This window comes from Notolabrus celidotus, chromosome 7 (genome assembly GCF_009762535.1).
Source record: "Notolabrus celidotus isolate fNotCel1 chromosome 7, fNotCel1.pri, whole genome shotgun sequence".
NCBI lineage: Eukaryota > Metazoa > Chordata > Actinopteri > Labriformes > Labridae > Notolabrus > Notolabrus celidotus.
The window spans coordinates 36,221,838-36,242,364 of NC_048278.1; the positions used below are offsets into that span (position 1 = coordinate 36,221,838).

A 20,527-nucleotide genomic window follows, 5' to 3' on the forward strand; every position below is an offset into this window, starting at 1 on the left:
GTCACCTGCTGTCTCTCCATTCTCAGCTGATCGCTTTGAGGCTCTCTTTTTTCTGTGTGGGAGCATTTTAAAGGATGAAGGAAGCATTAAACTCTGAATACTGACTGATTTGATTTTTATTGATTTAATGAAATGGGAAGAAAACTCTAAGCATGTGAAGTTCCATGAAGACACATTTTGGAGGTAATCTCCAGAAGTTCTGGATAACTTTAGACCGCTTTGTTGTTTTTAAAAACTTTCAACCAATGCTACCCATGTGACCCCTAATAGACTATAATCGATAAAAGCAAACTGCTTGCCTTATCAGGATGAATACAACGAGGAGTAAGATGACAAAGACTACAGCAAGGCTTGTTCCAACAGCTGTTGATGTCCATGCTCCTGGGTAAAGGTGATAAAGTGACAACACTGACAATTAGCTGGACTGTTAGAGAAACTTTAAGTCTACTAAAGTACAAATGAAGCTCTCGTGTGAGTTCAGACAGGAAGACTAAACTCAGCATGCAGTTTCATTGTTCATTTGGTTTATTTGGTGTGGTTGAGGGTTGACACCATCAACCACACCACCCTCCTCTCTCGTCTACAATCAACTCTACACATTACTAGCACTGCACTCTCAAGGATCAAATCATACCTCACAGACAGACAGACACCAATTCATCAATATCAACAACTGCACCTCCCCCACAGCTCCCCTGCCCCAGGGCATCCCCCAGGGTTCGGTGCTTGGTCCCCTCCTCTTTATTCTCTACATTCTCCCAATCAGTAAAATCACCCGTCGTCACGGTCTCCGCTTCCACTGCTACACTGACGACATCCAACTTTACATCTCCACCAATTCCTTTACTGCTCCAACCCTCTCCACCCTGACCAACTGCCTGACCGAAATTAAATCCTGGATGCAAAAAAAAACGACCTCCACTGAGAGAAATCTGACCTCTGATTCATCGGCCACCAACAACTTCAACCTAATGCTTCCCTTACTCCGTCCTCACATGTTCACAACCTCGGTCCATCTCTCTCCTTCTCCACCGCTGAAACCCTGATCCACGCCTTTATCACTTCCAGATTCCACTACTGCAATAGCATCCTCCACGGCCTTCCTTCCAAACAACTCAACAAACTACAACCCGCTCCTGTGACCACATCACCCCTGTCCTCCAAAACCTCCACTGGCTCCCTATCAGACAGCAAATACATTTTAAAATCCTCCTCCTCACCCACAAAGCCCTCCATAACCAGGCCCCCTCCTACCTCACCAACCTGCTCCACCACCACACCCCCTCCTGTAACCTCCGATCCTCCAACACCCACCTCTTCTCTCTTCCACCTGACATCAACCACCGAACCTGGGGGGTAGAGCTTTCTCTATCACCGCCCCCACTCTCTGGAACGCCTTACCACTTAATATTTGAAACTGTCCCAACCTGTCCACTTTCAAAACCCTCAGTAAAACCAACCTATTTACTACTGCTTTTAAATGTATTTTATGCTTTTCATTCAAATTTTTATTCATCTGTTTATATGATGTTCTAAAAATATCATTGTTGGCATCCAATTCCTTGTTAAACCAAGTTCCAAGTCATCCCAGAACAGATGTGGTCAGAGCACTTTCTTAAAGACGGTTTAATAAGTGTCTCTCTTTTGTTAACATTACATCAGTGAATGTGTTTTGATCACTGCTGTTGTCAGTGTAAAGAAAATGGAAACTAACCTGCCACAACAATCAGAAGTAAGGTGGAGTTCTGACGTCCTATTCCATTATGGGCTTCACAGTAATAATTCCCACTGTGTTCAGCTCTGGATTCAGTGATGATGAAGACCGGTCCTACAGCTTTTGGTGAGTCTTCATTCTCCTTGTACCAGGTGTAGTTAGCTGCTGGGTTAGCATCACTGCTGCAGGTCAGATTCACTGAACTGCCCTCCATTATCTCACCAGAGGGACTCACTGACACGGAGGGAAGCTGTGGAGCATCTGGAGGAGACATGGGGGGAGAAATTCATGAGCAAATGTTCCATGGATCTCCCAACGTAGAGAAAGACTTAATCATCTCAGTTTCATACTAGGAACACACTGGCTCAGGCTTGGACCAGCTCTTAGTTATGCTGCTATAGGCTTAGACTGCTGGGGGGGAAGTATCTCGGGGTCTTGTTCATGAGTGAGGATAAAATGGAGAGTGAGATTGACAGGCAGCTTGGTGCAGCAGACGTTGTACCGGACCATTGTGGTGAAGAGGGAGCTGAGCCGGAAGGCAAAGCTTTCAATTTACCAGTCATCTACGTTCCAACCCTCACTTATGGTCATGAGCTGTTGGTCGTGACCGAAAGAATAAGATCTTGGATACAAGTGGCTGAAATGAGTTTCCTCCAAAGGGTGTCTGGTCTCAGCCTTAGAGAGAGGGTCAGGAGCTCAGACATCCGGAGGGAGCTTGGGGTAGAGCCACTGCTCCTTGGCGTTGAAAGGAATCAGCTAAGGTGGTTTGGGCATCTGATAAGAATGTCTCCCGGGCGCCTCCCCTTAGAGGTGATCCAGGCACGTCCAACTGGGAGAAGGCCCCGGGGAAGACCCGGTGGAAGAACTCAGTGGAGGGAATATACTGTATATCACACCTGGTATGGGATCGCCCTGGAATTCCCCAGGAGGAACTGGAAAGTGTTGCTGGGGAGAGGGATGTCTGGGTCAATTTGCTTGGACTGCTACCTCCGTGACCCGACCCCGGATAAGCGGAAGAAAATGGATGGATAGATGGATGGACTTCATTTTCATTTTCAGGCCAATAGAGCTGGGATAAGCCAGGGTGAAGTCTCTGAATAACTTGCTGTTACCAGGGAAACTGAGACTCAGCAGAAATGTATTGTCACTAGGAGGATATGATGAACCAGGAAATGACTATTTAGCAAACATATCTGGAGGGGGGATTTTGTGGCACTTGATAACTAAATACTCTTTTTGTGAGCTGTTCTTGAAAGTGAATTTATCCTGCAGGGTCAGTAAAGCTTATCTTTAAACCTCCTCATTCAGACATGTAGGCTGTTTGTTTGTTTTTACTCACATTTGACATCAATGAAGACGGGTTCAGATGTTCTCTTTCCCAGCTCGTTCTCAGATGTACAGCGATACTCTCCAGAGTCAGAGGGCTGGATGGAAGTGAAGACAAGTTGTGGTTCTTCCCTGGGCAGTGTTTGGTTCCTCTTGAGCCAGGTGTAGTTAGCTTCTCTGTTAGCATCACTGCTACATTTCAGAGTGACTGAACTGCCATTCGTTATTTCAACAGGAGGACTTACTGACACAGAGGGAGCCTTCAGAGCATCTAAAGTAGGAAGGTGGAGAAACAAATATAAGACCCAGATGCCCTTAATGCTGTGATGCAAAGAAAACAGTTCTCAGAAAGCAGAGCAAACTCACACACTGAGGGAGAGACAGACTTCTCAAGTCCTCTCAGAGCACAAGAGATGAAGTCTCCTGGGAAAGCCCATCCCTCATGAGAGGACTTTTCCTCATTTGGGATTTTCTGTCCATTCTTAAACCAGATGTATGACATGTAACCAGCAGGAGAGCAGCTGTGGTGACACCTCAGCACTGCTTCAGTGTAATCCTGCAGGACTGTTACCGAGGTTACCTGCACCTGCAGAGCTGGACACATGAGGAACAACACAACATATCAACAGATGACTGTGACAGTGCTTACATTGTAATCTTTGTAGTTAGAGCATCTTAGTTCAAGACTTCAGTGACTTTACACAAAAGTTTGAATCATAGAATCAAAGAATTTGTCATGAGTGAAGTGTATTCAGCTTAATAATCAAACTGAGGGAAAGGAGCCTTAATAGAAGGTGGTAAAAGCTTGTGTGGTGCTGCTGTACCAGGTGTGTTCTTCAGTACCTGTGACAGTCAGAGTTGAACCAGTGAAACTGTTCCCCCAATTAGAGCGTGGTCCTTTGAACTTAAAGTGATACTCTGCTGAATCGCTCTCTCTCAGGTCAGAGATTCTCAGAGTGGAGTGTGCTCTCCAAATGCCAGAGACCTGAACACGGCCTTCATACTGTGAGTCTTCTTTTAGGTCCTGAGGCTGTGTTGGATTCTGCCAGTGATGACTACGTGCAGGACTGAACCAAAAGACTGAATTAGGAGCCCAATAAGAGAAGTATGTGCATGAAATGTTGACTGATGAGCCTTTTAGGGCACAGATCCTCCTCTTGTCGTACATCATCCTGTTGCAGAATTCCCCATAGACACCTAAAATAATAAAGAAAGTATTTTTGATTTTGTGTTGGCAAAAATAAATTACCTTCACATGTAGACCTGATAAATGGTGGTTAATGCACATGTTTTAAATTCATGCTCAAGCTTGTATTGTTAAAGCAAAGCTAAGAGGAACAGTCACTGGCTGTTAGCAGTCAAACAGTCAAGAGCTTTTTAGCTATGTTTTATAAAAACAACACATCTCACATTCTCACAGGACTTTAACTATAACTCTCCACTAAAACTCTCAGAGATTATTGATCCACCGGCTGCTGCTGAATTGTGAGCAGTCAAAGTAAACAGTCTGGTTCCAGGCACCAGCAGATGTTGATGTTAAACTCACACACTGGAGGAGAAGGGGAATCCTCATGTCCTTTCAGAGCACAGGCGTAGCTGTTTAAAGAATCAAAGGATCCTGAAACCGAAGATGTTTCTGTCTGAATTCTCTCTCCGCTCTTGAACCAGATGTAGGACAGCTGACCAGCTGGACTGCAGCTGCTGTGACACTTCAGCTCTGCATAGCCAGTATTCCAGTCAGCTTTGGTCACCTGCACCTGTAGAGCTGGATATTTGAGCCAGAATCACAAAAAGTCTTTAACATTAACAGCAAAAAGACATTCTGATGACTGTAAAAGAGCAACACTGCTTAGTTACATGTCTGATGTCTACGCCTAATGTCTGCTAACTCTTTGATATCTACCCTCTTATCTTATTCAAGATCTGGTCATCAAACTTGAGGCTTCAAAACTGCAGTCCACAGACCACAGCGCCTATGTTTACATCTTATATAGGCAACAGTCTGTGGGAAGAGCAGTGATATGCAATGTGGTAACTTTGCTATGATGGGAGTACTCTGATCTAAAAGGCACCTCTTATGATTCAGTCATTTCAGTGTGATGCCATCGTCAGGATCAGCACAAACAGCTGTCTGAACACCAGAACCAAGACTAGATCAGGGTACTAAGACAGCTGGTTCAGTCTGTCACCTATATCTGTGCTTTAGATGAGCTTAGATCTTCATAAGGACACTCAGTTAAAAATCTTACCTGTGACAGACAAAGAAACTCCAGGTGACCCAGTCAAGCTCTGATCCGGTTTGTTTGTTCTCAGTCTGAACTTGTACTCAGCTGAGTCGCTCTCTCTCAGGTCTTTGATTCTTAGAGTGCATTCGTTCACATAAAACTGATAATCCACACGACCTGTGTAGTCTGAGTCTGATCTCAGGTCCACAGGGTCATTTCCATTCATTTCTCTGAACCAGGAAGCAACAACCACATCACGCTCATTCCATCTGGGTGGATATGTGTAGGTGCAAGGTATGTCCACTGTTGATCCTTTAGGGGCACAGATCTGAGTAGAAGAGTAAGTCACTCCTGAGCCATGCTGACCGTGTACCACTGTAACAGAAAGCAGATTAGAAACTATAATCATGACCGTGACTATTCATTTTGATTGTTTATGGAGGCTGATGTAAATCATGATAAGAGAAAAGAACTCAGGCCCATCCTGTCTGAAGCCTGATTTCTACCTCTGCGTCAAATCGACGGCAGAAGATCTGCCAATGAAATAAACGCATCTACTCTACTCCAATACGCAATCAGTGTTTTGATGGAGTTTAGAGAGCGATTTGATGAGGCTTAGTCTGCCACTCTTGCTCTAGAAAAGTTAGGCGTCACTTGGATGAAGACAGTCGCCTCACTGTCCCAGGGAGCAACTTTCGGGTGAACGTTTTCAATGCCTGATATCATCATCCAGCAACTGTCCCAAAGATTCACCAGCTTAAATGGAACTGGGAACATGTTTGAGTCAATTCACCCCAACACACTGCTGCAAGCACGAGATGAGGAGTTACGCAGAGCTACCTGGCGCAGCTCAGTGAGCGCTCATTCTCCAAGTTAAAACTAACTAAAAACCCCTTGATGAGCACGATGGGACAGGAGAGACTGAGTGGACATGTCATGTTATTTATTGAGAATGACAGATCAAAGAAAATGGACATACAGTGCATCATGGACAAGTCCACGGAGCTTAAGGCTCGTCCAAACAGTGGTGAGTAGGCCGAGTACTTCATATTGATTTTTTGTTTGTATGTGAAGATGTGGGCCTCTGTGCCAATTATACTAAACTTTATATCTGTTGATATAGTGACCTGCTGTGCTCTCATTAGTTGAAAAAGTTAAAGTGGGTGTCAGAATGATGCGGTCGCTATCCGTGGTGCTGAACTGCTTTGAATTTGTGTTGTTTTATTATTATTATTATTATTGTTTTGTTCTCTTGGTTTGATTGACTAAAACATTTAGTAATGCTTGTAAGCCCAGCTTTTGTGGGCATAAAGCGATGTTATGATGAGCTTTACAGTGACCGCAGCCATGTGTGCGTAACGCTGTGCCAGTTTGCACCTGCCTTTCAAACGTGCTAAATATAGCATCTCCTCCTCCCAGTATTTTGCGCGTCCTGATGATCTACATGTATTCTGCAGCTTTGCGCGCGCTATCAAGTTTGCACGTGTTTTTATACACGCAAACCTTTAGTAGATCGGGCCCTAAGAGTGCAAATGGTAGTAAGCATGTGCTTCAGTGATGGGAAGTTCGGCTCTTTTCAGAGAGCCGGCTCCCAAAGAAGAGCCGGCTCTTTTGACTCCTGAGCGGCTCTTAATTTAGGATCTTTTGTAGCCGTATGTTTTACCTTAACTTTGCAAAAAATTATGGTTTCTGTTGAAAACTCTTTACGTACAGTGTTTTAATGAGAAGCCTTAATTGACCAATTTTGTGCATTTATTCTGTTACAAAACCATTCTTACCCTAACCCTAGGGTTAGGGTTAGGATTAGGATTAGGGAATGATAAGAGAAAAGAACTCAGGCCCATCCTGTCTTTGAAACATGCTGGAAACCTAGACCATGCATGTGGTACTTCTCAATCTGGAAGCATCTACCAACTTCTAGGGACATCCTGTGTTTGTTGCATGCAGATACTGTATCTATTAATAGACAAGCGTTAGAACTAAACTGTGGTTAGATGACTGCGAATGGGTGCAGAGAGGCTCTCTCCTCAATATGTTTGCATATCAACAACTTTAAATCTTAATGTCCCTTTAGAGTTACTATAGATCTTCTCAGGAGCTCTTGAGGTTCTTCTGGATTGTTGCTAAAGATGGCCTGCTGCCATGGACATGCCTGACTTCAGCTGCTACAAATATAAATATCAGTCTTACCTTTAGTATCATTACTGTAAATGTTAATGCATCTTACAGCTGCTCAACCTTAGCTGATATTATCAACTTTATCACTCCTCCCTGTTTTAACAGCATGATAGTGGTTGATGTTTCTAACAGGCTGATCAGTGGATTGTCATACTTCCTGTTCCTGCTTATACCACTCATACTTTCACTTACTGTTTTGCCATTGTAGCCATGAGTGTGTTGTATCTGTTGTTGTAGTTTCTTTTGTTGTTCCTCTATTTTCGTGTCTCTATTCGTCTCTCTTCCTGTAAGCTCGACACAGCTGCAGCAGGTGAGTGTTAAACATGCGTCTGGTTCTGCTCGAGGTTTCTGTCTGTTAAACAAAGTTTCTCCTCTCTGTTGTTCGTTGCTAAATGTTGCAAAGTTCCTTTACCATGATGAATTAATATTGGGTCTTTGTGAATAATATAACAAAGAGTACAGTCTTGACCTGCTCTTATTGTAAAGTGGCTTGAGATAAAACTTGTTATAAACTGCTGCCATAAAAAACACACAGAACCTATTTTTCATCTATAAAAAAGGCTTATCTGAGGACTTTTATCAGCTATAAAACTTGTTCTAAAGATTCATTGATTCAGCTTACAGAGACTTCAGCAAAGACAAAGGCTTAAAAGACTTCCTCCTCAGAGTTGATATGAAAATGGAGACGTCGTTACCTGTTATAGAGAGAAGGAAGATGACTAATCCACTCTTAGTTGTTGTTGAACTCATCGCTTCTCCTTTCACCTCCGTGTGGGTTCAAAATCTATTAACATAAAAGAATATTGATAAAAATCCACAAGATATATCGCATCAGATGCTGCCAGTTGTTGTCTTGACTTGTTACGCTTGTTTTTCGTCAGGCGTATGAGCCGGAGACAGAGATACAACCCACTTCCTTCCTGTACACAGTTTTGAGCTTCATTGTGAACCACATGCAAAAGCAAGTTCTAAAGATGACTTTAGTATCCTCATGTGGCCTGCTGTCACTGAAACTCATCATACAAAACCCACCACCTCAACAATACTATTTAATATTATCATCTTACTTACAACCATAACATAATGATCCATGATATATCACATTCACAATGTCTGCAAAACTACTCAAGATGCAAGACTCATCTTACTCATGTTACTATTTTAGGTTTTATATTTCTTTAATATTTGCTCCTTTCTGAAATTCTAATACAAGGAGAGTTTAAGCTTAAGTCAAAAGAATGCATTACTTTGTAGACTCAGATACACATTTCTGAGGTTGTATTAATACTTTTCACATCAGCTAGCAGGACTGCAGTTGTGGTCACCCTCTTCCTGTTTGTCCCCTGGTGTGACTTCAGTGGAAACCTGCTGCAGTCAGTCTCTTACTGTGTTCTCTCTGTAATGTCTATTAACAGAGACTGAACTCCTAGTACGTACACTACCCTGCAGCCTTACATGTAAATGAGGCATTTCAACTTAATTGCAGCGAAAAAATCAATGCACTTGACAGGACCTTTGAAATGCTTTTATCACTGAAATATGACTCTTAACTTACACTTAGTGGCAGTGTATGGAATTACAACTAGATCATTAAATAACTACCCCCCCCACATTTAAAAATACATCTAGCTTTGCCCTCCAGCTTGGACCAGGGGTTTGATGCACACTCAAGCTTTGAATACAGTGTAGTCTTCAAGTTGTCTCTTACACACTGACCAAATGTTAAGTTGACTGGATAAAACCTCTAAGAGGAGTTTGTTAAAATATGAACCCTGTAAATTGGCAAAAATAGGCTTTAAGTTAAAATTCACACCAAATTGGCGGACCTCCACTTGAGCTCAGCATTACAAAATGTTACATTTCTGGAGGTGTTGACATGATACCTAAATGTATGTTTTACTACTAAGTAAAAAAAACCTTGAGGAGTGTTTGTTTGATTGAAAAGACTCCTCAGTTAAAGATAACTAGTAACCAGGGGAGGGGGATGGAGTAAGTCTCTACAAACTGGTCACAAGCAGCCGGTCCAGCTGTACCTCACTATCAACACTACTGTAGACTGTGCTCAAGTCAACTCCAGTCAGCTGGTAGGGTGATGATAACAGATGGTGCTACATGTTGCTGAACACAAAGGAAGTCCTCACACATGAACACAGTTTAAACTTTATTCCCTTTTGGAGCGCCCCCCAAAAACAGACTGCATCTTTAACAGTTATTAACAATCAATGAACAATTATATGATTCTATAACACATGTATAAGAACGTATAAGCTGTATTTTGTTGCTGTAAGTTTTATTGTTGAAAACATTTTAACATTTTATTAAACTCTCTCCATAGGTTTCCAAACATTCTCTGTCCAAGGCATACTAAATGACACATCTCAAAGAACAGCTGTAATCATATCTGTGCTAAACTAAGACATCTGGCTTGATATATCAAATAAAAGCACTGACCTATATTAACTCAGTCACACCACTCACACCACAAACATGTATACTTGGAGACCTCCATAGCTTTAATGATGTTTCCTGAAAGCTGGGGTTGGTAGTCAGATTTAGATCCACTTTTTGTTATACTGGTTAAAATGATCTTTATGTCCCGATGGTAATCAATACATAATGTGCTCTTTGCAAAGAGAAAACAACGGAGTATTGAGGAAATGCTACATTCAAATTCATGCTAGTTTTCCGTCCCTAGCTTTAAAGAACAAAAAAATGTTTCTGTCTGTATGATCACAAAAAAAGTCATCATGGCTAACTGGATTGAATCTAATGCACCATCCTATAAAGAAAGGATCACCAAAGCAATGGAAATAACCAAGTTAGAGAAGGTAGCTTTCAGGCTGCAAAATAACAAGCAGGAATACACAGAAACATGGGCATCAAAATTATGCAATATCACTATAGCAATTATTGTATGTGTGTATATATAGGTATGTACATATATGTATATGTATGTGTGTGTATATATGCATGTGTATGTATGCCATGATCACTCAGGTCCTTCTTGGCGTTTGCAATGTGTCTTGACTTTTGTCTGACAAATGTCACTCTTTTTCTTTGTCTGTTTATTTTAATACAACTCTTGGTTTTGCCTTCCTGGTTTACGGTCAGATGAAATCTGTTTGTTTACAAATGTTGGATGATATGTTGAGTAGCTGACTCTCCCTTCTGTTTAATATCTTTTTTGTCTTCCATTTATGGAGATCGGGGTGGGATCGGGGTGGGCAGGAACTGGTTTGGTGGTTGATGGAGGCGGGAGGGGCTTTGCTTTTCTACTTTTGTTTCTTGTTTGTTTTTGTTCTATTACAAATACATATATATAATAAAACAATATATATACAGTTGTGCTCATAAATGTACATACCCTGGCAGAATTTATGGTTTCTTGGGTAGTTTCTGTTGTTCTTATGATATAAAAAGAGTATACACAGTTGTTTGACAATAAATGGCTTCACCCATCCACTAACCATGAGTGAAAGAAAAGTTTTTCTCTTATCTTTCATATTCTCTGAAATAATGCCCCCCAAAAAAACAAATTCTGCCAGGGTATGTAAACTTATGAGCACAACTGTATATACATCTGTGCTAAACTTGGTTTACTTTCACAGTTTCTAAGAGTATTATTTAACTCAGGGGTGTCAAACATACGGCCCGCGGGCCAAATCCGGCCCGCCAGAGGTTCCAATCCGGCCCGCGGGATGACTTTGCAAAGTGAGAAGTCATTAACTGCAATTTTTCAATAAAAGTACCTACTATTTCAAATTTGTCCTACAATCAGACAGCTGACAGAGGGCACCTGAACGGCACTAAGAAACTTTTTTTTTTCCAAAGTGAGGAAAAAGAATATTTGCAGTTTGCATAATCGACAGAAATTCAGACTTTTTGGACCCCTGCATACAACACTGTCCAGCAAGCAAACTGTTCATGCTGGAGCTGGGGGGTCCAAAATAGTCAACTTTACCTTGTTCATTATTATAATCTATCTTTTCTTTTACTGTAAACATTACACTCTGTGTGTCAGGTGAATGGGAAACCTGAACATTTTCAGAATGTACTTTTTTGCACTAAAACAAAGGGAAAAACTCAGAGTTGTCCTTCTCTATAGGTTATTATGTTATGATTTTACTGGTCCGGCCCACTTCAGATCAACTTGGGCTGTATGTGGCCCCTGAACTGAAATGAGTTTGACAGCCCTGATTTAACTGTTCAGATTTAGCTTCTGTGTTGTGGAACAAGTCTGTAAAGTACTGATGTCAGTGTTTCACTGAGGAGATTTTCACACTTCTTCAAATGAGAGAAAGTGTCTTCCAGGTTCAGGCTGTTTATTTGTTGTCTACTGAATAACCTTAATGTTAACTTCCATTCTTTTGAACAGTATTCACGGATAAACTGTTATCTATGTCAACATCTTTGTTAACAGTTGGGAGTTAAAGTTGTGATGACATGTTCCCACGCTACATGTCTCTGTGCTTCTGAAAACTCAACATGGAAACTTTTGCAGTTAAAGGTAAATGTTTCCACTTCATCCACATCCTCGCTCTCCACACAGAGTCCTCTGGTTACACTGCATCTGGAACAAAACAACAACAACTAATGTTATAGTTGGAACTGTGGCTGTAGATCTGAACTCAGTCTGTTGTCTTCAGTGCAGGAGGCTCTCACCTCTCTGGACTTCACACCAGGTCTTCCTGGTCCTCTGCGTCTTCTGTCTGTGCTGCAGGGACGGCTGAGACGTTCACATACTCAGAACCAGAGTCCAGCTGATGACAGATGATGAGGTTTTAGTTCAAAATAATTCAATTATAATTAAAAGCATTTTCTATTTTGATGGGGGGTTTTTTCCTAAAAAACCTTCTGTGTACATTTTCTACATTAAATCATGACATATCTTTAATCTTTCAACACCTCTGTAGAAAGGTTTAGTCAGTCAGGCCTCTCTCTCTCTCTCTCTCTCTCTCTCTCTCTCTCTCTCTCTCTCTCTCACCTCTATCATCTCCACACGTTCATTTGGTTCACAGGTGGAGCTCAGAGTTTTCTTCCTCCTGGATTAAATCCAAAGACAAAAAAAATCCAAATTTAACAATGAAGAGCACAAATTAAGAACTTGAATCTGAGATGATTGATCTGATGGATTGTCATGGTTTTACCTGCTCCACAGAGTAAAGAGAAGCAGAGGAATCAGCATCATGACAGACAGAGTCAACCTGATGATGTTCATTGTTACTGTTGATTTATCTAGAATTAAAGAGAGACATGTGAGACACTTCACTGGTAGGATTAGATAAATCACATTGACATTTAAGGATAATCTTGGAAACGTGAATGAAATCATTCTCATGAAAGAATTTCATGTAAAGTCAATGTAAAGAGGCGAAAGACTTGAGTAGTGGTCTGGCAGCAAATTGGGTGAAGCGAATGCCACGATATGCACGAATGAAGCAAATAACTTGTGAAAGTTGAAATATCTGAACCCCAGCTAATCTATCGATAACCAATCAGTGTGCAGAACACCCGGTGACATCAGTGACGTATGGACCAGCGGAGATTCACTCATCTGGAATATACGGGACACTTTCATTCTATCTCTGTGCAGCTTCCCCAAACTCTGTGACTCTCCCTGTTTTTATGGGATCAGGAATAAACAGGAGCTCACTGTGAGGACAGAGAGTGAGGAGGATTATCTGCTGAGTTAGGAAAACTTTGTGTGTCACTTGAATCCTGCTATTGGTTGCAGTAGGAAGTTAGCTCTGCCCCCTTAAGCATAACCGGCTTCCCAATTCAATATCCACGAGCTCGACCTTGTTTCCCGTCTTGGGCACTCATGGACACGCAATTTTGAAGCGGAAATTGAGCGAGTCATTCGACATTAGTCATTCATTCAGAGTCTGACATGATGGAGGCTCCTCCCTGGAGTTTTCCTTCACTGTCCTTCAGTTGTAAGTTCTTTATCAACATCTAATCTGATCTGATGCAGAAAAAAATACAAGTGTAAATAAATTATTAGCTTACCTGACACAACAATCAGAAATAAGGTGGAGTTCTGAAGTCCTATTCCATTATGGGCTTCACAGTAATAATTCCCACTGTGTTCAGCACTGAAGTCAGTGATGGTGAAGACTGGGCCTGATGCTTTTGGTGAGTCTTCATTCTCCTTGTACCAGGTGTAGTTAGCTGCTGGGTTAGCATCACTGCTGCAGGTCAGATTCACTGAACTGCCCTCCACTACCTCAGCAGAGGGACTCACTGACACAGAGGGAAGCTGTGGAGCATCTGGAGGAGACATGGAGAGAGAACCTGTTGTGGACCTTTTATAAACTTACAATGTCAAAATAATCTAGTAAGTGCCCTTATCTATGAAATATGGATCAGGTTAAGCAGTTTTTAGCAAAATGTGGTAACAACTAATGTTGGGCTTTGTTTCTTGGCACAAAAACGAATTCAATTTCCAAAGCAACACCAATGAACCCACTAACACTTTCTTTCAATGTATTGCTGTCCCAAGAGAAACACTTATTTTAATACATGCATTAATTATACCCGGAGAAACAATTTTACTGCACAGCAAAATAAAAAAACCAGGTATCTATCCACAGGAGAGAGAATGTGTAAAGTTTTGTTTTACTTGTATGTTTTATTATCTGTTTATTTTCATAACTTGATGACTGCATACTCTTTTTGTGAGTTGTTTAAAGTAAATTTATCCTGCGGGATCAGTAAAGCTTATCTTTAAACCTCCACATTCAGACATTTAGGCTGTTTGTTTTTACTCACATTTGACATCAATGAAGACGGGTTCACATGTTCTCTTTCCCAGCTCGTTCTCAGATGTACAGCGATACTCTACAGAGTCAGAGGGCTGGATGGAAGTGAAGACAAGCTGTGGTTCTTCACTAGGCAGTGCTTGGTTCCTCTTGAGCCAGGTGTAGTTAGCTTCTCTGTTAGCATCACTGCTACATTTCAGAGTGACTGAACTGCCCTCCGTTATTCCACCAGGAGGACTTACCGACACAGAGGGAGCCTTCAGAGCATCTAAAGTAGGAAGGTGGAGAAACACATATAAGACCCAGATGCCCTTAATGCTGTGATGCAAAGAAAACAGTTCTCAGAAAGCAGAGCAAACTCACACACTGAGGGAGAGACAGACTTCTCAAGTCCTTTCAGAGCACAAGAGATGGAGTCTCCTGGGAGAAACTGGTCCTCATGAGAGGACTTTTCCTCATTCGGGATTTTCTTTCCATTCTTAAACCAAATGTATGACATGTCACCAGCAGGAGGGCAGCTGGTGTGACATCTCAGCACTGCTTCAGTGTAATCCTGGTGGACTGTTACTGAGGTTACCTGTACCTGCAGAGCTGGACACATGAGGAACAACACAACATATCAACAGATGACTGTGACAATGCTTACATTGTAATCTTTGTAGTGAGAGCATCTTAGTTCAGAACTTCAGTGACTTCAACAAACACAAACAAAAGTTTGAATCATAGAATCAAAGAATTTGTCATGAGTGATTTGTATTCAGCTTAATAATCAAACTGAGGGAAAGGAGCCTTAATAGAAGGTGGTAAAAGCTTGTGTGGTGCTGCTGTACCAGGTGTGTTCTTCAGTACCTGTGACAGTCAGAGTTGTACTAGGGAAATTGTTCCCCCAATCAGAGCGCAGTCCTTTGAACTTAAAGCGATACTCTGCTGAATCGCTCTCTCTCAGATCAGAGATGATCAGAGTGGAGTGTACTCTCGAAATGCCAGAGACCTGAACACGACCTACATACTGGGAGTCTGCTTTTAGGTCCTGAGGCTGTGTTGGATTCTGCCAGTGATGACTACGTGCAGGACTGAACCAAAAGACTGTCTCAGGAACCCAATAAGAGGAGTATGTGCATGAAATCTCCACTGATGAGCCTTTTAGGGCACAGATCCTCCTCTTGTTGTACATCATCCTGTTGCAGGATCTACCATCGACACCTAAAATAATAAAGAAAGCCTTTTTGATTTTGTGTTGGAAAAATAAATTACCTTCACATGTAGACCTGATAAATGATGGTTAATGCACATGCTTTAAATTCATGCTCAAGCTTGTATTGTTAAAGCAAAGCTAAGAGGAAACAGTCACTGGCTGTTAGCAGTCAAACAGTCAAGAGCTTTTTAGCTATGTTTTATAAAAACAACACATCTCACATTCTCACAGGACTTTAACCATAACTCTCCACTAAAACTCTCAGAGATTATTGAGCCACCAGCAGCTGCTGAATTGTGAGCAGTCAAAGTAAACAGTCCGGTTCCAGGCACCAGCAGATGGTGATGTTAAACTCACACACTAGAGGAGAAGGGGAATCCTCATGTCCTTTCAGAGCACAGGCGTAGCTGGGTTCCGTATCTAAGGATACTGAAACCGAAGACGTTTCTGTCTGAATCTTCTCTCCATTCTTGAACCAGATGTAGGACAGCTGACCAGCTGGACTGCAGCTGCTGTTACACTTTAGCTCTGCAGTGCCAGCATTCGAGTCAACTTTGTTCACCTGCACCTGTAGAGCTGGATATTTGAGCCAGAATCACAAAAAGTCTTTAACATTAACAGCAAAAAGATATTCTGGTGACTGTAAAATAACAACACTGTTTAGTTACATGTCTGATGTCTACGCCTAATGTCTGCTAACTCTTTGATATCCACCCTCTTATCTTATCTGAGATCTGGTCATCAAAATTGAGGATTCAAAACTGCAGTCCACAGACCACAGCGTCTATGTTTACATATTATATAGGCAACAGTCTGTGGGAAGAGCTGTGATATGCAATGTGGTAACTGTGCTATGATGGGAGTACTCTGATCTAAAAGGCACCTCTTATGATTCAGTCATTTCAGTGTGATGCAATCGTCAGGATCAGCACAAACAGCTGTCTGAATACCAGAACCAAGACTAGATCAGGGTACTAAGACAGCTGGTTCAGTCTGTCACCTATATCTGTGCTTTAGATGAGCTTAGATCTTCATAAGGACACTCAGTTAAAGATCTTACCTGTGACAGACAAAGAAACTCCAGGTGACCCAGTCAAGCTCTGATCCGGTTTGTTTGTTCTCAGTGTGAACTTGTACTCAGCTGAGTCGCTCTTTCTCAGGTCTTTGATTCTCAGAGTGCAGCCGTTCTCACGAAAGTGATACTCCACACGACCTGTGTAGTTTGAGTCTGATCTCAGGTCCACAGGGTCATTTCCATTCATTTCTCTGAACCAGAAAGCATCAACAACCACATCACGCTCATTCCATCTGGGTGGATATGTGTAGGTGCAAGGTATGTCAACTGTTGATCCATTAGGGGCACAGATCTGAGTAGAAGAGTAAGTCACTCCTGAGCCATGCTGACCGTGTACCACTGTAACAGAAAGCAGATTAGAAACTATAATCATGACCGTGACTATTCATTTTGATTGTTTATGGAGGCTGATGTAAATCAGGATAAGAGAAAAGAACTCAGGCCCATCCTGTCTGAAGCCTGATTTATACCTCTGCGTCAAATCGACGGCGTAGCCTATGCCGGGGGTTCAAATTGAAGTGTTATCTGTTTATCACTATGGGACAGGTCTGAAGTAATTACATTGATACGTTTTACAATACAAATAGTTCCAAGGGCAACTAAGAGTGCAAATGGTAGTAAGCATGTGCTTTAGTGATTGGAAGTTCGGCTCTTTTCAGAGAGCCGGCTCTTTGACTCGGCTGTTGAAAACTCTCTACGCACAGTGTTTGTATGAGAAGCATTATAATTGACAAATTTTGTGCATTTATTCTGTTATAAAACCATTCTTACCCTAACCCGAGGGTTAGGATTAGGATTAGGATTAGGGAATGATAACAGAAAATAACTCAGGCCCATCCTGTCTTAGAATCATGCTGGAAACCTAGACCATGCATGTGGTACTTCTCAATCCGGAAGCATCTACCAACTTCTAGGGACATCCTGTGTTTGTTGCATGCAGATACTGTATCTATTAATAGACAAGCATTAGAACTAAACTGTGGTTAGATGACTGCCGATGGGTGCAGAGAGGCTCTCTCCTCAATATGTTTGCATATCAACAACTTTAAATCTTAATGTCACTTTAGAGTTACTATAGATCTTCCCAGGAGTTCTTGAGGTTCTTCTGGATTCGTTGCTAAAGATGGCCTGTTGGGCGTGCCTGACTTCAGCTGCTAAAATTATAATATCAGTCTTGCCTTTAGTATCATTACTGTAAATGTTAATGCATCTTAGAGCTGCTCAACCTTAGCTGATATTATCAACTTTAGCACTCCTTCCTGTTTTAACAGCATGATAGTGGTTGATGTTTAAAATAGGCTGATCAGTGGATTGTCATACTTCCTGTTCCTGCTTATACCACTCATACTTTTGACGTTTACTATGTTGCCATTGTTGCCATGAATGTGTTGTATCTGTTGTTGTAGTTTCTTTAGTTGTTCCTCTATTTGCTTGAGATAAAACTTGTTATAAACTGCTGCCATAAAAACACACACAACCTTTCGTCTATAAAAAAGGCTTATCTGAGGACTTTTATCAGCTATAAAACTTGTTCTAAAGATGCATTGATTCAGCTTACAGAGACTTCAGCAAAGACAAAGGCTTAAAAGACTTCCTCTTCAGATTTGATATGAAAATGGAGACGTCGTTACCTGTTATAGAGAGAAGGAAGATGACTAATCCACTCTTAGTTGCTGATGAACTCATCGCTACTCCTTTCACCTCTGGGTGGGTTCAAAGGTATTAAGGTATGACAAGATAAATCAAATCCGCAAGATATATCGCATCAGATGCTTCCAGTCGTTGTCTTGACTTGTCACGCTCGTTGATGGCCAGGCGTGTGAACAGGAGACAGAGACGGGCTGTTAAAATACACCCAACTTCCTTCCTCTTCACAGTTTTGATCGTCTTTGTGAAGCACACACCAAAAGCATGTGACAAAGATGACTTCAGTATCCTCATGTGGCCTGCTGTCACTGAACATCATACAAAACCCACCACCTTAACAATACTATTTATTATTATTATCTTACTTACAACCATAACATAATGATCCATGATATATCACGTTCACAATGTCTGCAAAACTACTCAAGATGCAAGACTCGTCTTACTCATGTTACTATTTTAGGTTTTATATTTCTTTAATATTCATTTCTTTGTAATACAAGGAGACTTTAAGCTGTATTCAAAAGAATGCATTACTTTGTAGACTCAGATGCACATTTCTGAGGTTGTATTAATACTTTTCACATCAGCTAGCAGGACTGCAGTTGTGGTCACCCTCTTCCTGTTTGTCCCTATGTGTGACAACAGTAAAAAACTCCCTACAGTCAGTCTCTTACTGTGTTCTCTCTGTAATGTGTATTAATAGAGACTGATCTTCTAGTACGTATGCTACCCTGCAGTCTCACATGTAAATTAGGCATTTGAACCTGATTGTATATAAAAAGGAGAAGAGCATGGTAACATAAATAACTATAGTAGGCACATGAAAAGAGGAACTGAGGGCAAGTGAGGGTGTTACTACGGCAGCCATTGGGGTGTCCCTCCATGCCCGCATGGCCTGGTCCATCGGTCGCGCGGCGTGGCTGGGGGGGAGTGGTCGGGCCGGCTGGGGGGGCGGGGGGGATTGGCCCTGCCCCCTCCACCCTCCCCCACTCCGGCGTGCCGGTTGGCGGGCTGTGGTCCGGGTCCTGCCCGGCTGCCTGGCTCTCTGCTCCTGGTGCTGGGCCCCTTGGGCTCCTTTGGCTCTGTCTTGTGGGGCTGTGGGGGCTGGTGTCCCCGTCACCCTCCATCCCTCTGCTGTCCCCTCCGTTGCGGGAGCCTGGTCCGCGGCCACCCTCGGGGCCAAGTTTCCCGATGGTCCCCTCGCGGTCCTCTCGGGAGGGTGGGGTGGCGCGCAGCTGGGGGGGTGTTACTACGGCAGCCATTGGGGTGTCCCTCCATGCCCGCACGGCCTGGTCCATCGGTCGCGGGGCGCAGCTGGGGGGCGTGGCTGGGGGGAGTGGTCGGGCCGGCTGGGGGGGGCGGGGGCGATTGGCCCTGCCCCCCACCCTCCCCCACTCCGGCGTGCCGGTTGGCGGGCTGTGGTCCGGGTCCTGCCCGGCTGCCTGGCTCTCTGCTCCTGATGCTGGGCCCCTTGGGCTCCTTTGGCTCTGTCTTGTGGGGCTGTGGGGGCTGGTGTCCCCGTCACCCTCCATCCCTCTGCTGTCCCCTCCGTTGCGGGAGCCTGGTCCGCGGCCACCCTCGGGGCCGGGTTTCCCGATGGTCCCCTTGCGGTCCTCTCGGGAGGGTGGGGTGGCGCGCAGCTGGGGGGGTGTTACTACGGCAGCCATTGGGGTGTCCCTCCATGCCCGCACGGCCTGGTCCATCGGTCGCGGGGCGCGGCTGGGGGGCGTGGCTGGGGGGAGTGGTCGGGCCGGCTGGGGGGGGGGGATTGGCGGGCTGTGGTCGGGGGATTGGCCCTTCCCCCTCCACCGTCCCCACACTCCGGCGTGCCGGTTGGCAGGCTCTGGTCCGGGTCCTGCCCGGCTGCCTGGCTGTCTGCTCCTGGTGCTGGGGCCCTTCGGGCTCCTTTGGCTCTGTCTTGGGGGGCTGTGGGAGCGGTGTTGTGGAGGCGTTCCTTGGGGGGGCTGCTGGATCTCTCCCCCCTCGCCCCCCTTTCCTCCTGCTGGGTGACCTGGGGGTCGCCCTGGGTGCCCCGGCGGTACCTGTTTGCTTCCGGTCTGGGTCCTTGGCTTGTCCCCTGGCCTGGGTCTCCCGCCGCGCGTTGGGTCCTTTGGCCTGACTGCTCTCCCGGCCCGGGTGCTGGGCTAAACCGCTCGGCTGATCTGACCCAAGTGGTATCATCTGCACCAGTGGTGGTCTTGTTACACAAATAGAACACGGCACGGCGGCAACCCTCTGCGCCCCAAGCTTCAGTAATGATTGTGGACACTAAGGGTTGCTTAATCATTAGTATCACCCCACGGAGTTTTTGGCGTCATGGTGAGATGGTCCCTCTCCATCTAAGTGTCTTAGGTCTCTCTCTCCTTCTCTTTCCCTGTCCCTTTGTGTATCTTTGTGTATTCT

General features: G+C 43.6%; 1 protein-coding gene and 1 long non-coding RNA gene across 2 annotated transcripts in view; both read right to left on the reverse strand.

Annotated features, from left to right (window-relative positions):
• Positions 1 to 271: 271 nt before the first annotated feature.
• LOC117815598 (B-cell receptor CD22-like) overlaps positions 272 to 20,527 on the reverse strand; it is a 36,037-nt gene continuing 15,781 nt past the window's right edge. The window contains exons 2-5 of the mRNA XM_034687406.1: positions 3,407 to 3,634; positions 3,054 to 3,311; positions 1,715 to 1,975; positions 272 to 381 (exon numbers count right to left, since the gene is read on the reverse strand). Coding sequence (XP_034543297.1) covers positions 272 to 381; positions 1,715 to 1,975; positions 3,054 to 3,311; positions 3,407 to 3,542 — 765 coding nt within the window. The 5' untranslated portion in view covers positions 3,543 to 3,634. The remainder of the gene's footprint in view (positions 382 to 1,714; positions 1,976 to 3,053; positions 3,312 to 3,406; positions 3,635 to 20,527) is intronic.
• On the reverse strand, positions 11,749 to 12,627 carry LOC117815949. The gene is made up of 4 exons (XR_004631873.1): positions 12,591 to 12,627; positions 12,428 to 12,485; positions 12,106 to 12,203; positions 11,749 to 12,013 (listed from the first exon to the last, which is right to left on the reverse strand). It is a non-coding gene; the product is annotated as an uncharacterized LOC117815949 (long non-coding RNA).